This window comes from Acanthopagrus latus, chromosome 21 (assembly GCF_904848185.1).
Source record: "Acanthopagrus latus isolate v.2019 chromosome 21, fAcaLat1.1, whole genome shotgun sequence".
NCBI lineage: Eukaryota > Metazoa > Chordata > Actinopteri > Spariformes > Sparidae > Acanthopagrus > Acanthopagrus latus.
Genome location: NC_051059.1, coordinates 24,490,547 through 24,509,355, shown reverse-complemented (window position 1 = coordinate 24,509,355; position 18,809 = coordinate 24,490,547). Strand labels below are relative to the sequence as shown.

Here is an 18,809-nt window from a genome sequence, read left to right as displayed (position 1 = left end):
TTCCTCGGTAACTAACAAGCCTCCATGCAGTGAGTGTAGCAGTGAGTCAAGTCCCTCAGGTGCACAGTGCAGCTTTAGCAGGATAAATCATGCAAACCTGAGCCGTATACTCATAAATCACCTCAGAGTCAGTGAGGGGTGTGTGTTCGTATGTGCATGCATAATGTGCACCGGGAAAAAAAAACTGCACGTTCAAGTTTTATCCAGCATGAATGTCTGAGTGTGGGAATCGTTTCGGTGGGATATGCAGGTGTGCACACACACATATCTCATACTGTGAGGGTTCGAGAAAACTGTGTGTGTGTGTGTGTGTGTGTGTGTGTGTGTGTGTGTTTGTTAAAAAGACAGGTGAATGTGAACAGTCCACCTCCTGCAGGATCAGTGTGGATTATTAACAGATGACCAGTAGGTGCTGCTGTGGAGCTTAGATCGAACCCAGTCAGGCAGGTTTGTGTGTGTGTGTGTGTGTGTGTGTGTGTGTGTGTGTGTGTGTGTGTGTGTGTGTGTGTGTGTGTGTGTGTGTGTGTGTGTGTGTGTGTGTGTGTGTGTGTGTGTGTTAAGTATGTGAGTGTGTGTTAAGTGAGTGAGTGTGTGTGTCTTTGTGCATGTGTTTTGTCCTTCTGTTTCTGCTCTCTCTGAGAGTGCAGTGTAAATGGGTTGTACAGATAAATACTGTAGGTGTGTGTTTTGTGTGTTCAGCTGTGAGAAACAGTTCAGTGTTAATCTGCGGCCACCTTGTTATTATGAGCCTTTAGTCTGTCACCTTCTCTCTTTTCTTTCCACCTTTTCCATCTGTATTATTGACTGAACCTTATTTTTCTACATCTTACTTCGTAGCCCCCACGCACACACTTTTATTTTGTTCTACTTTGACTCTCTTCTCTTTTTTTCAGTCCACCTTTTCTCACCTTTCAGCCCGCGTTTATTGGCTGCATCTGATGTCCAGTCATCTTCCCTGATTTGGTCACAGCAATTAATTGCTTTTTTTCTGTTTCATTAAACATAATAGACAAAAAAACGAACAACGAAAAAAAACCAACAAAACACTTTTCTTCAGTTATTCTACATCGAAGTGAAAATTAATTGAACAGTTCCTGCCACTGCCTGCGTACACATAGCGATTATTATTATGCTAACACTAATGCTTATGCTTACGCTCACTTGCATCCAAAAAAAAGGAAGTGTTGAGACCCGTAATTGCACAGGATTTAAAAATAAATGCAAATGGCTGTACTCATGTCGCTGCAGGTAGCAGTAAAAAGATAAACTAGATGCTCAGATGCTGAAAAGCTGCACCACAGCATGGATTTTCCCTTTTTGTTTTTTTGGATGACGTTCCATCGAGTGGCTCCATGAGGTAGACCATGTCAGTCCTACCTTCGTCTTTCATCATCACATGTAAAATCCACTCTTCTATATCATCATAATATCACAGCTGATTTAACTTATTTTCTGCCTCGAGCAAGTACAAACATTTTAAGACGCTGAGTGTTAATAGACCATTCAGACCCACACGTAATAGTTCATATAAAGATCTTTCCATTTTACTCCCATCTATTTCTCGCCATTGTACTCTCCCTCTCTCTATTGATCTCCTCGTCACCTCCTCACATCGCCTCCTTTATTTTTATTCTTCTCTGTGCTCTCCCTCCTTTTCTTCTGCACTCCTCATCGCCTTTGATCTTTTGGTTTTAATATGACAGAGAGCGGTGGGAGCTCAGATCCCTTCCAGCTGGGGAGGACAGGGTGAGAGAGCAGGAATAGAGAGATGGATGGAAGATGAAAGACAGCCTCTTTCCCCTCTTGAGGGTTTGCAGTTCCCCCCGAGGGGATCTCTACCTCAGGGTGCAACCTGCTGTCAGGACTTTGCACACACACAAGCACGCAATTTGCCGTTCATCACCTGCTACCAAAATCTAATTACACCTAAAATAGACCTGATCAGGTTTGGACAGATGGCAGCGCTTTCTCCAACTTAATCCACCTCTCGACGTAGAGGAGAGGTTAGAAACACACACAGCTTCAAATCAAAGATAAGAATCTCCAGTTTTGTAAACCCCGCTGCGCTCCACGGGTTTATCATTAGCACAGAGAGAATGAACATGAGATTGAGACGTTCAAAGGGAGAAAGGAGACGAGAGTGTTTTGTGCCGAGGAGTTTATCAGAGGGTCTATAAAACGATCAAGAAACAGACAAGAAGGATGACAACAGCAGGTGTCAGCTGTTATCAGAGGAGAATCTGAGGGATCTGACAGAAGAGGGACAGAGCTTATTATTGAGGCCCGGTGTGCTCCGACAATGAAATCCTGCAAATTGAACACTGTCAGAGAGATATTTCTGTATCTGAAGGGGTCAGAGGTTTGATTTTCTCAACACCTGAACCCCCAACATCTTGCTCAGGCCAGTGTATCAATTTGCAGATGGAATTTTTTGTAAGTCTTTCGTGCACGGTGTCCAGATATGACCAGCGTCAGGCGTACTGGACCTTTGTTGTACACTCACAGTTTGGTTAGGTTTAGGAAAACATCATAGTTTGGCTTAAAATCACTACGTTATTTCTGTAACTTTAGTTATAAATGTACCTACCTTATGCCGGTAATTTACATTTCATATCTGAACAGTGATGTCTTGGTTGAAGGTCCTCCTCCCTACACAGATTTGCTCTTTATTCTACTTCCCCTCACCTCCTCCTTTGCAGCATAGTAATTAGTACAGACAGCAAACAAACACAAGGGTTGTAATATTTGTGATTCTGCCATGTTTAAATATCATAATTATCATCGAGCCTTGAACTTGCATTGATTCTGATGCCATATTGTGAATAAACAGTAAATGTAAATGTTTTTAAGTTTGAGTTTTTTTGTCCTTTTTGCTGAAACAACAAGGTTCTCGCGTGTTGAGAGATGTTCGAGTTTCAGGATAAACGTTGACGGGTGGCAGCTTCACTCATATGATCCATATTACTCCCACTGGAGATGGGACAAAACAATAATTTGCATTTGTGAATTGGTTTAATTTTGTTTATGATCTGGAGGAAAACGAATAGTTTAAAAACACATATTAGCACATGATAATAAATGCAAAATCCCATCAACACCAGTTGGTGAGACCAGTGATTCAAACAACAGGTCAGAGGGAACCGAATTGAGTTCCTCCTGTTTTCGTTAGCACGTCCATCTCAAAGATTTATTCATATTTAATATTTGGTGTATTTCCTTCTGTTTCGAGCTCCTAAAGCCGTGGATCGAAACACTGTCTGAACACGACAAAGCCTCCGCACAGAAAACAAAATGATGAATCAAATTATCACCTGAAGCAAATGATGAGAAAAAAAAAAATGATAGCCTCATAAAGTGTTATTAGCAGTTTACATGTTGGGATCCTGAGTCATTGGTAGGTGCTGGTAGATGTGCGGCTGTGGAGGTGGAGGCGTTTCTGCTGAGGGTGCAGCGCACATTTCTGGAAAAGGCACTGCGGCAGGAAGAGAGAAAGTCGTAGAGGGAGCGAGTGTGAGTTTCTCTTCCTTGACTTGTTTATATAGACACTTCTTCTCAGCAGCAGCCATTACAGTTTGAGTCGGCCGGAATAATGGCCTCCAATCTGACAACTCTACATCAGTGTGCATGTGTGTGTGTGTTGCTTGTCACCATTATCCACAGCATCCTTCATCTCACAGGGGTAGTTTGGGTTGGTTTGGCTGTTATTTTGCTCCATAGCAGCGGCTCCATCGGGAGTCTCATCTCGGTAAAATGGTGCAACACATAACAAGCTGTGTCACCGGCCACGCTCCACCCTGCTCCACCTGTGTGCTCAGGGCATACGGTGAATGCCCCACGAGGTTTAGACCTGCAGAGACCCCCATACATCTGATGAAACAACACAGAAGGAGTCCGAAATTTTAATGTATCTTAGTCTTCGAGTTAGTCCATCAGTGTGGCGGCTACAGGAAATATCAAGTTGACGATAAAGCACCATGAAGGAGTTGAATTCATCATTTGAGTTAATAAAAGTCAGGCATTGATTGGTAAAACCTGCTCTGCGTGATGTCAATTTGCTTTTTGAACTGAAAACACACACGCAATAACATCCCACATGCTCCAGACACCACAGCTGTATACTCTCTGCAGGTGGCTGTGGTGACATATCTCTGCTTTGAAATGCATCAACACAGTAAATGTTTTATGATTCTGCCATTGTTTGGAAAAACTTAAATACCCAGAAAACAAATGTTATTCCACATCCTCACCCCGCCTCACTTACTTTTTAAGATGTTTTTGTCCAAAAAGTAACTCTTCTGCAGAAGGCTGAACATTTTCACGTCAGTTTACTCGCAATGTCGCAATTTTACAAATATTTATTGCATATTTGAGGTTAAAATGTAATTCCTGTCCTCAGAAACAACAGTTGACAAAGTGATTAAGTCTTCAAAGAGCCAGTTTTGTTGTTTTTGCTTCAAAATGTAGTTTATTGGTAAAGCTATACACAAAATGCTGCCCCATCATTACCATCATTTAGTTCACTGATTAATCACTTTTTAGTAGCTTAGCTTAACTTTATAACTTTGGGGGATTTTGTAGCGACATGTTGGACTAGCCTGACGCCAGATGGTCTTTAAGTCAGAACCATCTGGGAAATCGCTGCTAGAAACTGTTTAGAAAAGAGCAGCCACATCCAACTGAATACTTGGGAGCTGGTTGGACGAACCATCTGTCTATCATGGACTAACCGATCAGATCAACAGTAAGAGAGCGCTACCTCCAGAAGAGCCAGTTGGTGAATCAAACTCTCACCAAAGCCAGTCGAAAGACGAGCAAGGACATCTTTTCCATCGGGAGAAGCCTTCACTGTCATTTCTTGGACTTCTGACAAAGAAATAAACTCTACAGGTCTGATGTAACTGAGGCCATAGTGGCATCTCATGCTAACCTCTCGAGGAGCTGCCATTGTTTTTTATCTATACAATGCTCTTATTGGCAAGAAGGATTTAGAGGATCTTGTGAATCGAGCTGCCTTGCAAGGAAAGTGTTGGACATCAAATGAAGGAATATCTCTGGGCAGGAATGTGTTCATACCTCTCGCAGCGTTACAGACTTGGAGACTCTTCTTGGAGGCTCATAGAGGCCCGACAACTGTGCTGGATTTTCTTTTCATTTGCCACCCAACATATATTGATCCCACTCAGTGTTTTGAATGAATTCAGCATCTGTGTGTGTGTGTGTTTGTGTGTTTGTTTGATCCATTCCAGTTGGCGCATACCTCCGATCCCCACATGGTTTACATATGGTATAAGCACGTGCATGCGTTCTTTGCAAACTCTCTCCTCCCTCCATCTTTCCGACTCACTTTCACTCAACATACTGTACTCCTTTTACTGTATCCTACTCACACACACACTCACGAACACACACACACACACTCTGCCTCCACCTGTGTCATGTTTGACATTGTCAGGAGAGCCAAGTCAAGCTGATTGTGTCAGTGTGTGTTGGATTGAGGCCTACATCAACGTTCAGCCCGACTCTGGTGGATTACTGTCTAAACAATACATCCACACCACGGGAATGCCAGACAGCCTGAGAGGGCCGGGCAAGTACCTCAGCGGGGTAGAAGTAAAGAATATGCATCCACACGATGTGAATATTTGAGGTATAGTACGATGAACATTTTGTGAAATTTTTTGCTCTCTTTATGTTTTTTTTTTGTTCTGACAGCCAGGAACCAAAGTATGAAATGTCAGAGCCCACCCGAATCCCTTCAGGCTCCCAGTTGGGACTTTTCAAAGCGTCGTTTGTCATCCTTTGAACGAGCTTTGTCACAGCTTTCTGTTCCTCTGCGTAATGTGTCTTTGTCTGTCTCGCTGTCTGCCTCTCTGTCATTCTCTTTGAGTCTGTCTTTCTGTCTGTCCACCTTTCTTTTTTTTTCTCCAGTCTTTCATTTCCCCTCTCCCATCACTCACTTCATCTCCCCCCCTGCGCTCTTGGGAGGGATAGTTTCCTGAAACACATCTCACTAATCTGAGTATTTTTTACATTAGAGATATCTCTATTAAGTATCAAAAAGAATCAAGCCATTTAACATCCGGCTTCGCCTTTTTCTTAGTCTGCTGAATCAAACACACCCCCACAAGTTGAGAAACAAGTCATTCACACCTTTTGCAATTCCATTTCGAGTGACGCTGACTGAGCTCTCGGGGGACATCAGCTCCTAAAATGTGAGTTTTGAAATTGCTCAGATTCCTGATGAGACCTCTGTTGTCTATTATTGCAGAGAAAATTGCGGTGCATATTCTGCTGCGGCGATACCCCCTCCACCAACCCAATCTACATTGATTGGATTGGATCGCAGAAATTGCAGTTGAATTAAGTGGATCGCTACAGCAGCACCGCGGTAATTTAGGAAGTGCTGGAAGTCTCATTTTGTTCACGTTGTTATTGCTGCTGCCTCCGGTGCTGCTGCAGATACAGTATGTGTGGAGAAAGGCTGTGGAAAAAGCAGAGTTTCTGCACACTGGAATATAGCTTCTGCATTTAATTTGGCTGACCGTGACTCAGGGCGAGATATCTTACATGACCAGAGGTGTGTGGACACATGAACATTACTGCTGATAACAGCCTCCCTTCTTCCTCTCACCTGCAAGGATTCATCTTCATTCAGCCACGAGATCATTAGACATCGAACACTGATGCTGGTTGATAAGGCCTGACACTAGGTTGATGTTCCAGTTCATCCTCAACATGTTTGATGGGATTGAGGTCAGGGCTCTGTGCAGGCAAGTTCTTCCGCACCAAATTGGGAAGAAACATTTCTAGCTCGAGGTTTCCCCAGAAAAGTTAGTCGGCCCGGTTGACTTCTGTCTTACTGCATCAACTGCAAAACCTTGACTAGCACCTGAATCGTGAAGTGATACTCAGCTGTTCTTTTTCTTAACATGTTACCAACAATGGGGTTCTGGCCAACTGCATGTTGTCGACCTGAGGCTGGGATAATGTCGACCTGCTGGCTGTTAGAAGTCCTTCCTCATCGCCATCACCTCTCGTGTTGGGCTGTCAAAGGTCTTATTAATGTCTAAAAAGACAGTAATGTTTGTAACTGACTCTGACTGGCTACAGTTTGTGCACAATGAGATGAAAAGACTGATCTCAGACCTGCTGTTTAATAATCTATTCACGTTTCAACCAACAAATGTCTCTGGTAAGATCTCTGTTATATCTGTGTTACCAATGGAGCTGCCCCCCTGTACTTGAAAAAACAAAATCATCATGAAAGTCCCAGATGCCTCAGCCAAGCTGAAACCCTGTTCATGGACCTGCCTTTGTGCACGTAGGCATTGTTGAAGCTGTTGTTGTGATCTTTAAGGGCATTCCTCAAACAATCAACACAGAAGTTGACGGTATAACATTGTCTAAACTATAATCCGTGTGTTTCCTTTCTTCTAATTTCAACTTGGGGGAACCTGGCTTCGATCATGATAAACAGCCTCACATGAAAGAAACCCAGCTGTATGCAGACCGGATGTCTACATACTTTTGACCATACTTTTGATGTGTCTTTATACAAAGGCACAAAACTGTTGACATCATGCTAATGTCAAACAAAACAATTTGGATAAACTTTCATGAGGACAAATACAAAGCCACCACCAGCTGTCATTCCAACATGCACACATTCTCTTCTACAGTCGCATAAAAGCCGACACAAGCATTTTCTTCCAGTTGTCTCTGTTTTCTACATACAAAACCCAACACAACACACTCAAACAAACACACACCATCCTCCTCCTCCTCTGGTGTAACGGCCCAACTGGCAGCCAGGGTGATATAAACTCAGATAACGTCCCCTCGGCTCAATGAATCCTGGTGTTATTGACGACGCCGTCCGCCCGTCTGGATCCCATTATCAAAGTGTCTTCAAAGGAGACTAATTGAATTAGCGCAGGGATCTGTAATTGAAAGCTTGCTTTTAATGATGCATTGTGGTCTCGCGCTGAGCCGAGCGCTGACATTAATCAAGCGTCTCTCTGTCGTGACAGATCGGACTGCGTTGTGCACTGCAGTATCAACACTATCGAGGGTATCGAGATGATTTGATCCTGAGGAAACGGCGCGGTCTCCTGATTTAATACCATCTGTCCCCAAAACGTACAAACCACCGGATCTAAATTCCTCAACAATTTCTGTCTGGGATCCTCATCTTCAAATTATTCTCTCTTTTTCTAATTCGGTGTTCAGTCACTGCAAAAGAACAGAATCCAGTGACAGTTCAGCTGAATTAAATGTTGAATACTGCTTCCCTTTCACGGATGACTTCCTGCACCAGTGTCGGTGCAGCAGAATCTCTGACCTCAGTGACTGACCCAGTAAATAATACATAGAAGGTCATGTGCAGTGACGTTTGATTGTTACATCCGCTGACACAATGAAACATGTCTGTGTCCACTCCGGCCGGCTGCAGCGAACCTTCTGAGTGCTTTCAGCGAGCGTTTTGGTGGAAGTCTGAAGATGGGTCATCTGTGAGATGAGCACAGCTGTGTGTTCGTGTGTGCGTCGTCTCACCTCCTTAAAAAAAAAAAAAAAAAAAGCTCCAAATTTTTTTGTTGCCTCTTCCTGAGTGGGGTCACACACCCACTGACCCAGAATCTGTTTGTTTCGCTGGTCTTTTTGTCGGTCTCGTCTTTTTCTTCGTATTTGCTGGTGTCAATCACCAATCCAGTGAAATACCTTAAAAACAGTGGAAGCTTTGAACTGCACAAACATGGATTCCTCGTGGAAATTTATATAGGAGGATGTTTTTTTATTAGCTGAACACTTTCATCTCACTCTGTTTCAAACTCAGCCCCAGATGGTGTGTAGTCGTCTTCAGGTTAGAGGTCAGAGGTTAAGGCTAATTTATAGTCTCTGGTTCAGTGTTTCATCCGGTCATGGACATATGGCGCTCTGTTGGAGAGGACACAGATACCAGTTAACAGTGATGTATGTCTGTGTGTCTGTGTGTGTAAGTCTTCAGGTTCAACATGTGTTATTTTGTCTTCACGGCCTGTGAAGGAACGAATCGGTGGGTATTTTTGTGAATGGACAAGTGCTTCTTGGTGTTGTGCATGCGAGTACATTTTAAACAGACAATGTCGTACTTGCACATTTCTGCATGTTGGTGCCTTCTTTCAATTTTAATAGCGCTAGTACAGCGTGTCGGTACCAACACCTTACTTTTAAAGATTGTTTTTCTACAGAACCTTTGAAAAAATTATCTTTTGAATCCTAACTTCTCAAATTCTCAGTGTTTTCCTAACTCCTCAAAGAAAGCCAACAAAAACTGAACAATGAACTTCTTCTGTGCTGGATGCTTAAGGCACATTTCGGTTGGTCCCTAAAACAACACTGAGCGTTGATTCACAGCAAACTGGAAATAGCACAACGCGTTTGTTATCAGCCTATCAGAGCCAGATATAGAGCCAGCCAGCCTCAGGGTGAAACCACTGAAGGTGGAAAAGGTGAGGTGAAGTGTGAAGTGTGATGCTACTCAGTTCATGGTGTTGATAAGTTTTACATGACACCAGACGAAACGCTTCATGCCGTGTAGCTGTTTTGAGCTCTAACTCATCTTGATTGCTGTTGTCAGCGGTCGGCATAACAAGGTGTATCAACTTTCCTCACCGTTGCATCACTTCGGATCCCTCGGAGGTTGAAAATCTGAAGACGGCCAGCTTCATCAAACCTAATGATCAAAAACCTTTCATCCTAAAAGATTTTGGAGATCGTTCATATTTTAACAGATTTGAATTTTAAAATTTTAATGCCATTTCAAAGAAATTGTCTGATCCAGGTTAGACAAAATTGACTGTAAGTAGCTTTTTTCTCTCTCTTTCTTTCTTCATTGTTTTTCTTTCTTTCTTTTTTTTTGATACATATTTTAAATATTGATTGAAACCGTCTCATTTGGGATTTATTCAACGTCAAAGTGTTTTTACATTCCCTCTGAAGATTTATTGCCACCATCTAAAGAAAAAAGCTAAACCCTGTTCCTGCAAATAAAGCCCCCCCGGGTGTATTGTCTGCATTTGTGCATCCACATCAGTTTGTAAGTGACAGCGTGGTCAAAGTGGCAGGAAAGGGGAGCATGCAGCACTTCATTAAAGTGCAGCATTACTCCACTCGCACTCTCTCCCATACATACGCACACATATACACACTAGGCGCAGACCACTTCATTTAGTCTGAGAGATAGAAAGGACAGGCCCCAATGGATTCTCCCATTAATCTTTAATGAGCCCCCAGGCCAGAAAAACTGCCCGCCTGCCTCGCCTTCTCCACATCCAGGAAACAAACAATGACTCGGCTGGAAAACACATCGGCCGCTCGTACCTGCCTTGCCCGCCTGTCTGCCCGTCTGCCTGCCTGTCTGCCTGCTAGCCATTAACCCCCCAACTCAGCCCTGAATTATTAATGCGGCTATCCATCCCTCGGCTCGGCCCGGCCCACTCCCAGGAACGGGAATGGGCGATGTCTTGATGGTGTGGTTGAGGGAGTGTGGCGAATGTCTCCTTCTGGACTTTTGGATGGGGAAGCTCAAGTGAAAGCTGATTGGTCCATCTGTCAATCAAACTGCTCGAGTCAGCGCTAGTCGCCGCTAATGTTTGTCTGGGAAGAAGCCATTATTGTTTTCTTCACAGCTGATACCACTTAGTTTTTTATTATGTTCCTGAGGCTTCTCTTCTCTTCTCTTCTCTTCTCTTCTCTTCTCTTCTCTTCTCTTCTCTTCTCTTCTCTTCTCTTCTCTTCTCTTCTCTTCTCTTCTCTTCTCTTCTCTTCTCTTCTTGTAAAGAGCAAAAGAATGCAGAAAACAGCATAATCAACACTTAACTACAGACCATGTTGTTTAACATGTATGAATCATCATGTGGTTCCGACATTAATTACAGAACAAAACGATGGTAGTGTGTCCAGAGTAAACGCACCTAAAACCTTTATCACATCAGATAGACAGTTCAAAACAGCACTTGGTCCATTTGGTGGCTGTCCAGAAACTTTTGGTCATATTGCAGACCAGCCACCAGCAGATGGATTTGCCTGTTTGACTGTAGAAGATTTAGCCACGTGTCAGATTTTGCACAACTAGAGGGGGACTTTTTTTTCTTTTTTTTTTTGAGCCAGCATGGATGAAAATTCCTCCACAACCAGGCAACTCCATCTGCTGATGGAGATCCTGTAACATGAACAAAAGCTGCTCCACAGTTACTGCATGAGTAGAAGTCTAGATCAGGGATTTTCCAATTACAAATTCAATCACTTTGGATATTAAAACCAGGAAATGTAGATGAGCCCGACATCTTCAACAGCCTGTTTTAATTTGACCTTTTTTTTCTAGCTTTCGGTAATGAAACACTTGGGTTCTGTGGTAAAATAAGTAAGTGCTTGCAAGTCCATGCAGGGTTTAACTTGTGGACGTGAATTACCAGATGATTTGAAAAGCTACCAAGCATGTTCAGAACTACGTTGTACCAGGAAACGTTGTGAAAGATACCAGATCCATAAATCCTGCTGGGTTGTTCCTGCGCTCTCTCAACAGAAATGAGGGGGAAGCGAGATTGCTCACCGTTAGTTACTTCAGATCAGATCAAATTGACAATGTTATTCAATTATTCTTCTTTTTTTTAATGCCTTTTCGTGGGAGATGGAGGAGGAATGAAATGCACCAAAGGTCCAGAGGTTGCGTCTGGCCCGGATGTGGTCCGCAGGCTGCTGGCTGGGTCTGGATTGTTTCCCAGCATTTCCATTATGTTCATCCGTCTCAGGACAACAAGTCGTAGCGAGAAAAAAACCAGCCACTGCATTAGATCGTTGGCCTGCTGCATTTCAATTGTACCACACTTGATTGCATATTTTGACCTGCGGCAGCTGCTATAAATGATAGCAATGCTGTTGATACATTCTCCACCACACATCTTTTATTGTCTCTCTAATTTTACTTCTCCATCTCAGTCTCTGTGCGTCACCTTGCTCCTGTATTATCTTTCTCTTTTCATTCTTCCTATTCTCCTCCTGTCGCCACACTGACACACACACACACACACACACACACACACTCGCATTACACAACCACATACACACTGTCTCTGCCTGTCTGTAGAATAGAATTGTCAGCGTGCCGCCAGATTCCTCTGAGATGACGCGTATTGAAATGAAGGCTCTGCGAGATGCCCGCGTGTGCTGTGATGAATGCCGATCTCATTTACTCTTCCTCAGATAGCGACTCGTCTCCCTCTCTGATGTTTCTCAGCCCTCAGTCTGCTGATAAATACTGAGACGCGTCAGATGTGTTTCTGAGGCGCTTTGATTTCTTATTGTTTCTCTGTCTGCTGGACTCTTTCTCTTTATCTGGCCTCTGGATGTTTTATAACATGTGTGACTGTGTCTTCTTGGATGTGATCACAGGCACTCCTCCATACATTTAACTGCAGGGTCAATATAGTACTAGTTAATAAATCGAAGGCTTGCACAGTATAGTAGAATAAAGACCCATTACAGGAAAGCTCTTTTTTATAAATGCTTTTTTTTTTTCCTGTTATGGTGCTGTAAAAAAATCTTGGACCGCTGTTCTGCTTTCCACCGAGCCAAGAATTGTCTTTTAAGTACCGCACAGTCCTCCACATATGCTCGTATTTTTAAGTCTGTTTTCAGGACATGCAGCCAGAACAAATCTGTGAGCTAGCAGCCTCTTTTGATAATGCAGGAATGTTTAAAGCGCCCAGAATATGTAGTCTCGTTCACTGTAAATGTCCTGCAGGCGTGACCGTAAGACGCAGAAATAATTCTCGGTTTAAGCTTTATACATTTTGTCCGTCCCAAGTGCTGAATAAAGACAGGTGGAGTAGGAGCAAAGCTTCTTTTTTAGTAAGTTCATTGTGCAGCTTTGTGTAGTGCTGCTTATTGTGCGCATCAAGGAACATGTTGTGCTTAAAGTCTTTTGAAGATGAACTTGTTGGTGCGTGAACTCTTCTGCAGAGTCTGGATGATAACGCGTGAAAACCAAAACAACGAACATGTGATGGATGACTCGGGGAACCTCATCTAAACTCACCTTCTATCATTAGCTGCTTTCCCACCCAAAGTTCCCAGGCCTCTTTTTTTTGAATATTTTGAAAATAAATAATAGCTAAATTAATTGAGGACACCCATAGAACACACACCTGCTGCACACATCTCTGTCTGTCGAAGAAAACCGTGAGTCAACCTCGTTGGCGTTCTCTTGTTATCACTGACTTCAGCACACAGGAGCAAGTTTTACATTGAGAAACAGCAGTCAGGAGTCCTTGCACAACTGTTCCTCCTCACACATGCACACACTCACACACTGCCCTGGAGCTGAACGTCCTCCAGGCACCCAAAGTGTCATGGCAACCGTACGGCAGCCACGGTAACGGCAGGCTCATTTTCATACTGATGAGGCGGCCAGTTGTTGGGAGGCCTGCGTAGCTGCTGCTGCTGCTCGCTCGTCTCTCCTCTCCGGTGTCGCCCTGAAATTTTAATGACCTTCTTTTCTCTGCTTCTCATTTTTCTCCTCTTTTGCTCTCAAGGCTTTGTCTGTCTGCCTGCCTGTGTTTGTGTGTACATGTCATGACTCTCCAGTATTCATCTGCAGTTAATACATGAGGAGAACAGCGGCAATGTAATTTTGAAGGAATAAGAATTTTTTTAAAGGGCATGTATTTTTATACCCGTGGAAGACCTCCTCCGATCCGCTCGTCTTGGCCTCATCAGGTTAGCGGCTCGGCTCACTTTTCAGCTCCAATGAATAACCAGGAATTTATGAAGTGCTACGCCTGGACCAAACTGCATAAAATCACCCTGAAACTTGCCTGGTTCTTTTATTGAATTGGGAGGGAATATGATTATTTTACCATGTGTAATAGTGGATCAAAGATGATTTTGCATCATGGATGCCTTACGAGGCCGCTGGTTGTATTTCCTGTTACCGGCAGTCATAGGGTCACAAAAAACTTCAAGCTTATTAGCCCGGGCTCAACATGTGGTCTGACATGATGCTTGGCCATTCTGACCATGTGACAGTCTGGACAGGCAAAAAAATGTTGTGTAGTCTGATCAGAGCATCTGTTTTTTTTTGTGAACTGGAGACCCATCGGCTGATTGTCGGCCACTTTGTTTGCTGGTGAGGAAAACTGGAAAGCAGCTCATGCTACATCAAAATGCACAAAGCTTAGATTTTGACCTTAGTTAGTTGGACACTAGGGTTAGGGAACAATCAGCTCTTAGTCATAATAATATTTGGCCTCATAATTGCCTGTAACAGGTCAGTAGGACCTGGTTGTACATCGTGCATCATCTTCACAATCTCAGAATGTCTGCTTGTTGAGTTGTGGTGAGGACGGTTGAGTATGAACAAGGAAAATGGAAGTTTTGATCTATCGAGATAAGATTGTATCGCCCTCTGAAATGGAATCGTGAGGTTCCCAGAGATTCCTTCCCCGATGTGCTTCTGTGGAGTTATCTTTCCTAATGTGTTTGAGTTCAAGTTGGAACTCTCTCTACTGCTCACTGAAGCCGTCTCACTCTTCTTTCTTTTTGTTACAGGATGAAGAGGCCAGAGAAGAGGAGAACGGCAGGATCGAGCCGGTCGGTCGAGCCGACTCCTGCATGGACCACACCCCCGTGAGGTCGCTAGAGTAAGTCCTTCAGTCGCAGATCTGCCGTCACTGTTTTTCCGACTCTCTGTGTCCTCACATTCCTCCTGAAACTCAATAACCTACCGACACCAGAGTGAGTGGCGCTCACATCACTGAATATTTAATCAGTATAACTCCAAAACCTGTTTGGGAAAAGTGGCACCTCTTCTCTTAAAATGACCCTGAACTGAACATCCTGAAGTTTCAGTTTTTGCTCATCAGATAGTTTGACTGTTGGAAATGTGTCGTTTCCCCAGACAGATGGTTTTGGACTGAAACTCTTTTTTTTGTGTTTTTGGTGCCACCACATCTCCATAACTCGAGTAAGCCCATTACATCTCTGCCTCCATTATTTTTTCTAGTTTGGGCCGTTATTCCAGTAATAGAATTGGACTATCTTTCGCAGAGAGGGATGTTGCCGAGTTCCTCGATGGCGAGCTTCCTTATTACCATTAAGCACTGACGGCCGAAACTATGAAAAAATGAAAAGTTGTCTGTAACCAGCATTTCCCTTCAAAGCTGACCTGGATAAATCAGCTCTCTCTTCACTTTCTCTACATAATTACATACATAAGTACTTTAAAGGGAGACCAGCAGCTTCTATATTGTAATTCAGGTTTGTTTGTGGAAAATCTCATTTCAACCCCGCTTCTTGATTTACATAATTCTCTTTTGTGGGAAGCAAAATGATCCTCGTCTCGCCATCAGAGCTCTCCCACGCACCAAACCCATTCAGCTCCTGTTATTAACAACTGTGTTTTGTTTTGTTATTTTGCTCTGTTGCATGCTTCCAGTTTAATATGCAGGTATGGTATTGTTATTATTCCTATGATTTCCCAGAGACTCCGGCTTCTGTCCGCCTCTTAGTTGTCAACAAGGGGCCCATTTTCCCCGAGCTAATCATAGTCATTGTATCAAAGCTCACCAGTCGATTAGATTTGGCATCTTGTAAAAAATGTACCTGTGCGTAGATGTTTTACAGACTAACAGGTGAAGAATGCTGCCCCAGAGAAGCAAATTGCTCTGTGTGTTTTCTTGCTTTTTTAAAGGGTCGAAGGTTGAATAGTCATCCACATATTAATGCAATGAAATGATATACAGCCCAGCGGCTTCGTCAGAAGTGCATCTGTGTAGGAGAAGTTTAAATGTATTTCTCCTCACTTTCAGTATCAAGTCTGGTGTTGTTTGTTGGCAGATTGCAGATTTTAGTCATCATCAGTTCCAAGTTCCAGAAAATACAAAGAAACACCAAGAACTGACGCTGTGTGCTGACATTCACACCTGAAATATACAAAACTGCAAGTCACAGTGCCACAGAGGTTCAATTAAAATTCAAATACACAGTGCAGTGATGATTTGTATGAGGGGCAGGCTGCAGGCAGTGATGGAATGTAATTACTGTAAGTACATTTAGTCAAGTACTGTGTTACATGTAGGTGAAAAAACCATCAAGGACATGTTTTTAAAGTGAGCTTCACACACCAGGCGTGACTCTTTGGACACTTTGACTTGTGGTTTGTGGTTCATTTCAGCTGCAAACATCTACAAATTCATTAAATGACATCACACGTGTGTCGCTCTTTAAAGGCCTGCTTTGCACTTCAGAGACAGTAATGTGTCGTCAACACTCACACGTGAGAAATTACACAGATCCCAGTGTCCCTGTGAAGATTAAATCTAAATGATGTGTGTTAGGATTTGTGAAAGCCTCCAGTATTCCTTGTTATCCCTATATGTGTTTTGATTTATTTGGATTGCTCTGTTTTATTGTCTTTTTTTTGTTTTTTTGTCAGTCTCCTCCAACGCCTCCTTACTTTCTGTTTTTATTTATATACACCGCTCTGTTGTTGTCATCATCTTTTTTTTTCTCTCATCATCATCATCATCATCTTCTCACTTCCTGTTTTGTTTTTCCCCCACATGGTGTCACCCCTCTCCTCTCCTCTCTTTTCCACCCCCTTCCCATCCCCCCCCCAACACCCAACCCATCCCTCCCTTGTCTGTCTTCCATCCATCACCGTCTCCCAGAGACATAGTCAAACTGGTGGAGGTGTCAAACGATGGTGGGCCCCTGGGAATCCACGTGGTGCCTTTCAGTGGCAGAGACCGCAGGTAAAAATACCCAGAGAGGAGCTGTTGGGCTGTTCAAGCAGGGTAGAGGAGAAGTAGAGGAGAGGAACAGTGTCCACAGGGCCTTAAACAAAGACACTCTTATTTAATTTCTTAAAATCAGCTGCTTTTTGTGTTTGAATTGTTAAAAGACAGGGTTGCTGTAGTTGAACAATATGCAAAACACAATCCCTTCAATCATTTTCTCTCCTTAGTTCGTGCATTTACTATTCTGTACCTGTAGATTTTTCCAGAAATTGATTTTTGCTTCTTTTACTTTTTAAATTTCTATAGGTTTTTGCGCAGAAAAGCTCGAGTGGTACCCACATGGTAACTTTTAAATTAAAAAAGGGAAAAAAAAAAAAAAGCGGAAAGGAAATTGCTCACTTATCCTATTTAGTTGATCATGTGTCAGCCTTGGGTAGACTCATAGAAACTTTTTTTTGTTGAATTCAGTTTCTGGCAAAAAAAAGATGTTGTTTTTAAATGTCTTTATTCGGCTTCTTATTGGCTGGAGAGAAGAGCGCTGCATCACCTGAGACAAACACACATGCATGCCGGACATTCCTCTTGAGTGACCATGTGTAATCACTTCATCACTCATACAAAACCTGATGCACACACACACACACACACACACACACACACACACACACACACACACACACACACACACACACACACACAGTCCGCATCATGAAGCCATTTGCCAGTTTACAGTGATCAATCATGCTTGTTTAGGGTTTGCAGGTGACCGTCATATTTCTCTGCAGCGGCTGTCACTTTAGCTTTACATGATTCAAAGGATACACTGAGCAGTGCACGCAACACCACACACACACACACACACACACACACACACACACACACCCCTGCAGCAACACATTCAGAAGCACACATATGCAGCTGGAACGGAGCTGTGAAGGAATTAGAGGAATTTCACATCTGGTTTAAATATTCCCAGAGAGGCGTCTTTTGGAGGTTGTGATCAAAGTATTGCCGCCTTTTCAAGAATCCAGTTTAAAAACCTCTGTGTAGCTGAGTGTTAAACTGTTCCGTGGAGCTCCATCTTGTTATTGACTAAATGTTAAAAGTATATAAAACCTTAGTAGACCAGTTTTAAGATTGGCTTGGCATCACTTTATAGTGTCAAGCTGTTTCTCTGCCACAGTTAGTTTGCCACCGGTCAGGAGCCCCACAAACGTCCCAAACTTTCTTTTTGAGTGACTCAGCCTCGAGACTCACAAATACGATCAGTGACTACAAACTCGCTGTCGCGCTTTATTGAAAATCAAGATCATATCACTTTTCTCACTGCCCCGACTTAATCAACCTAAAAGCACATTTATAATGCACTTTTCTTTTATTGGGGAAATGTCAGGAGTAGGCGTCGTCCCAAGATTAAGATGCCCGACTTTCATCAGAGAAATAGCCCCTCCACAGCAAATCGCATTGTGTTCCCGCTCAAATTCAATCAGCGGAATTGTCTCTGAACTTTTTCAACTCCTGAACTCTTCTGCCCTCCTCTGTAATCACATTCCCATTCATATTGAATTATAAGCCCAAGGCGAGGGCGAGTATTAAACCCTAAAATCAACCCAATTTACCTAGGCGACACTCGCTCATACCACCTCAGAAAAAGCGCAGAAACACGCGGACACAGACTATATACCGAAGAAGACTCGATTAGGTTTGTGCCGTCTTTCCTGCCCACGCTTGATTTTCTTCCTCTGGCTCGAATCTTTAATCCGCAAAGCGCCCTTTCAGGTGAAGTTAGCCTCTCGCCGTGGCTGTGCGGGGAGGCATAAGCCAGTTTTCCACGCCGGATTACAGGGCGACAACGGTTGCAGCTCAGCACGGCTGAAGTGCTACAGTGCGATAGACCGGCCCCTCACCAACCCGCCTGCTATCGGTGTTTAATGGCGTTGCTTTCTGTCGCTCTCTGAAAGCACTTTATTTTTTTTATTTTTTTGCCCAGAAAAAAAGGGGCCGCAGGAGTCTTGGGAGTTAGAAAATTAACAC

General features: G+C 43.2%; 1 protein-coding gene across 13 annotated transcripts in view; it reads left to right on the top strand.

The window, feature by feature from the left end:
• pard3ab (par-3 family cell polarity regulator alpha, b) overlaps window positions 1-18,809 on the top strand; it is a 235,423-nt gene that overhangs the window by 94,962 nt on the left and 121,652 nt on the right. For 11 of the 13 annotated variants that reach the window (XM_037082787.1, XM_037082790.1, XM_037082786.1 and 8 more), the window contains exons 6-7: window positions 14,587-14,678; window positions 16,707-16,790. In XM_037082787.1, coding sequence (XP_036938682.1) covers window positions 14,587-14,678; window positions 16,707-16,790 — 176 coding nt within the window. The remainder of the gene's footprint in view (window positions 1-14,586; window positions 14,679-16,706; window positions 16,791-18,809) is intronic. The other 2 variants (XM_037082788.1, XM_037082785.1) reach the window with 1 other exon arrangement.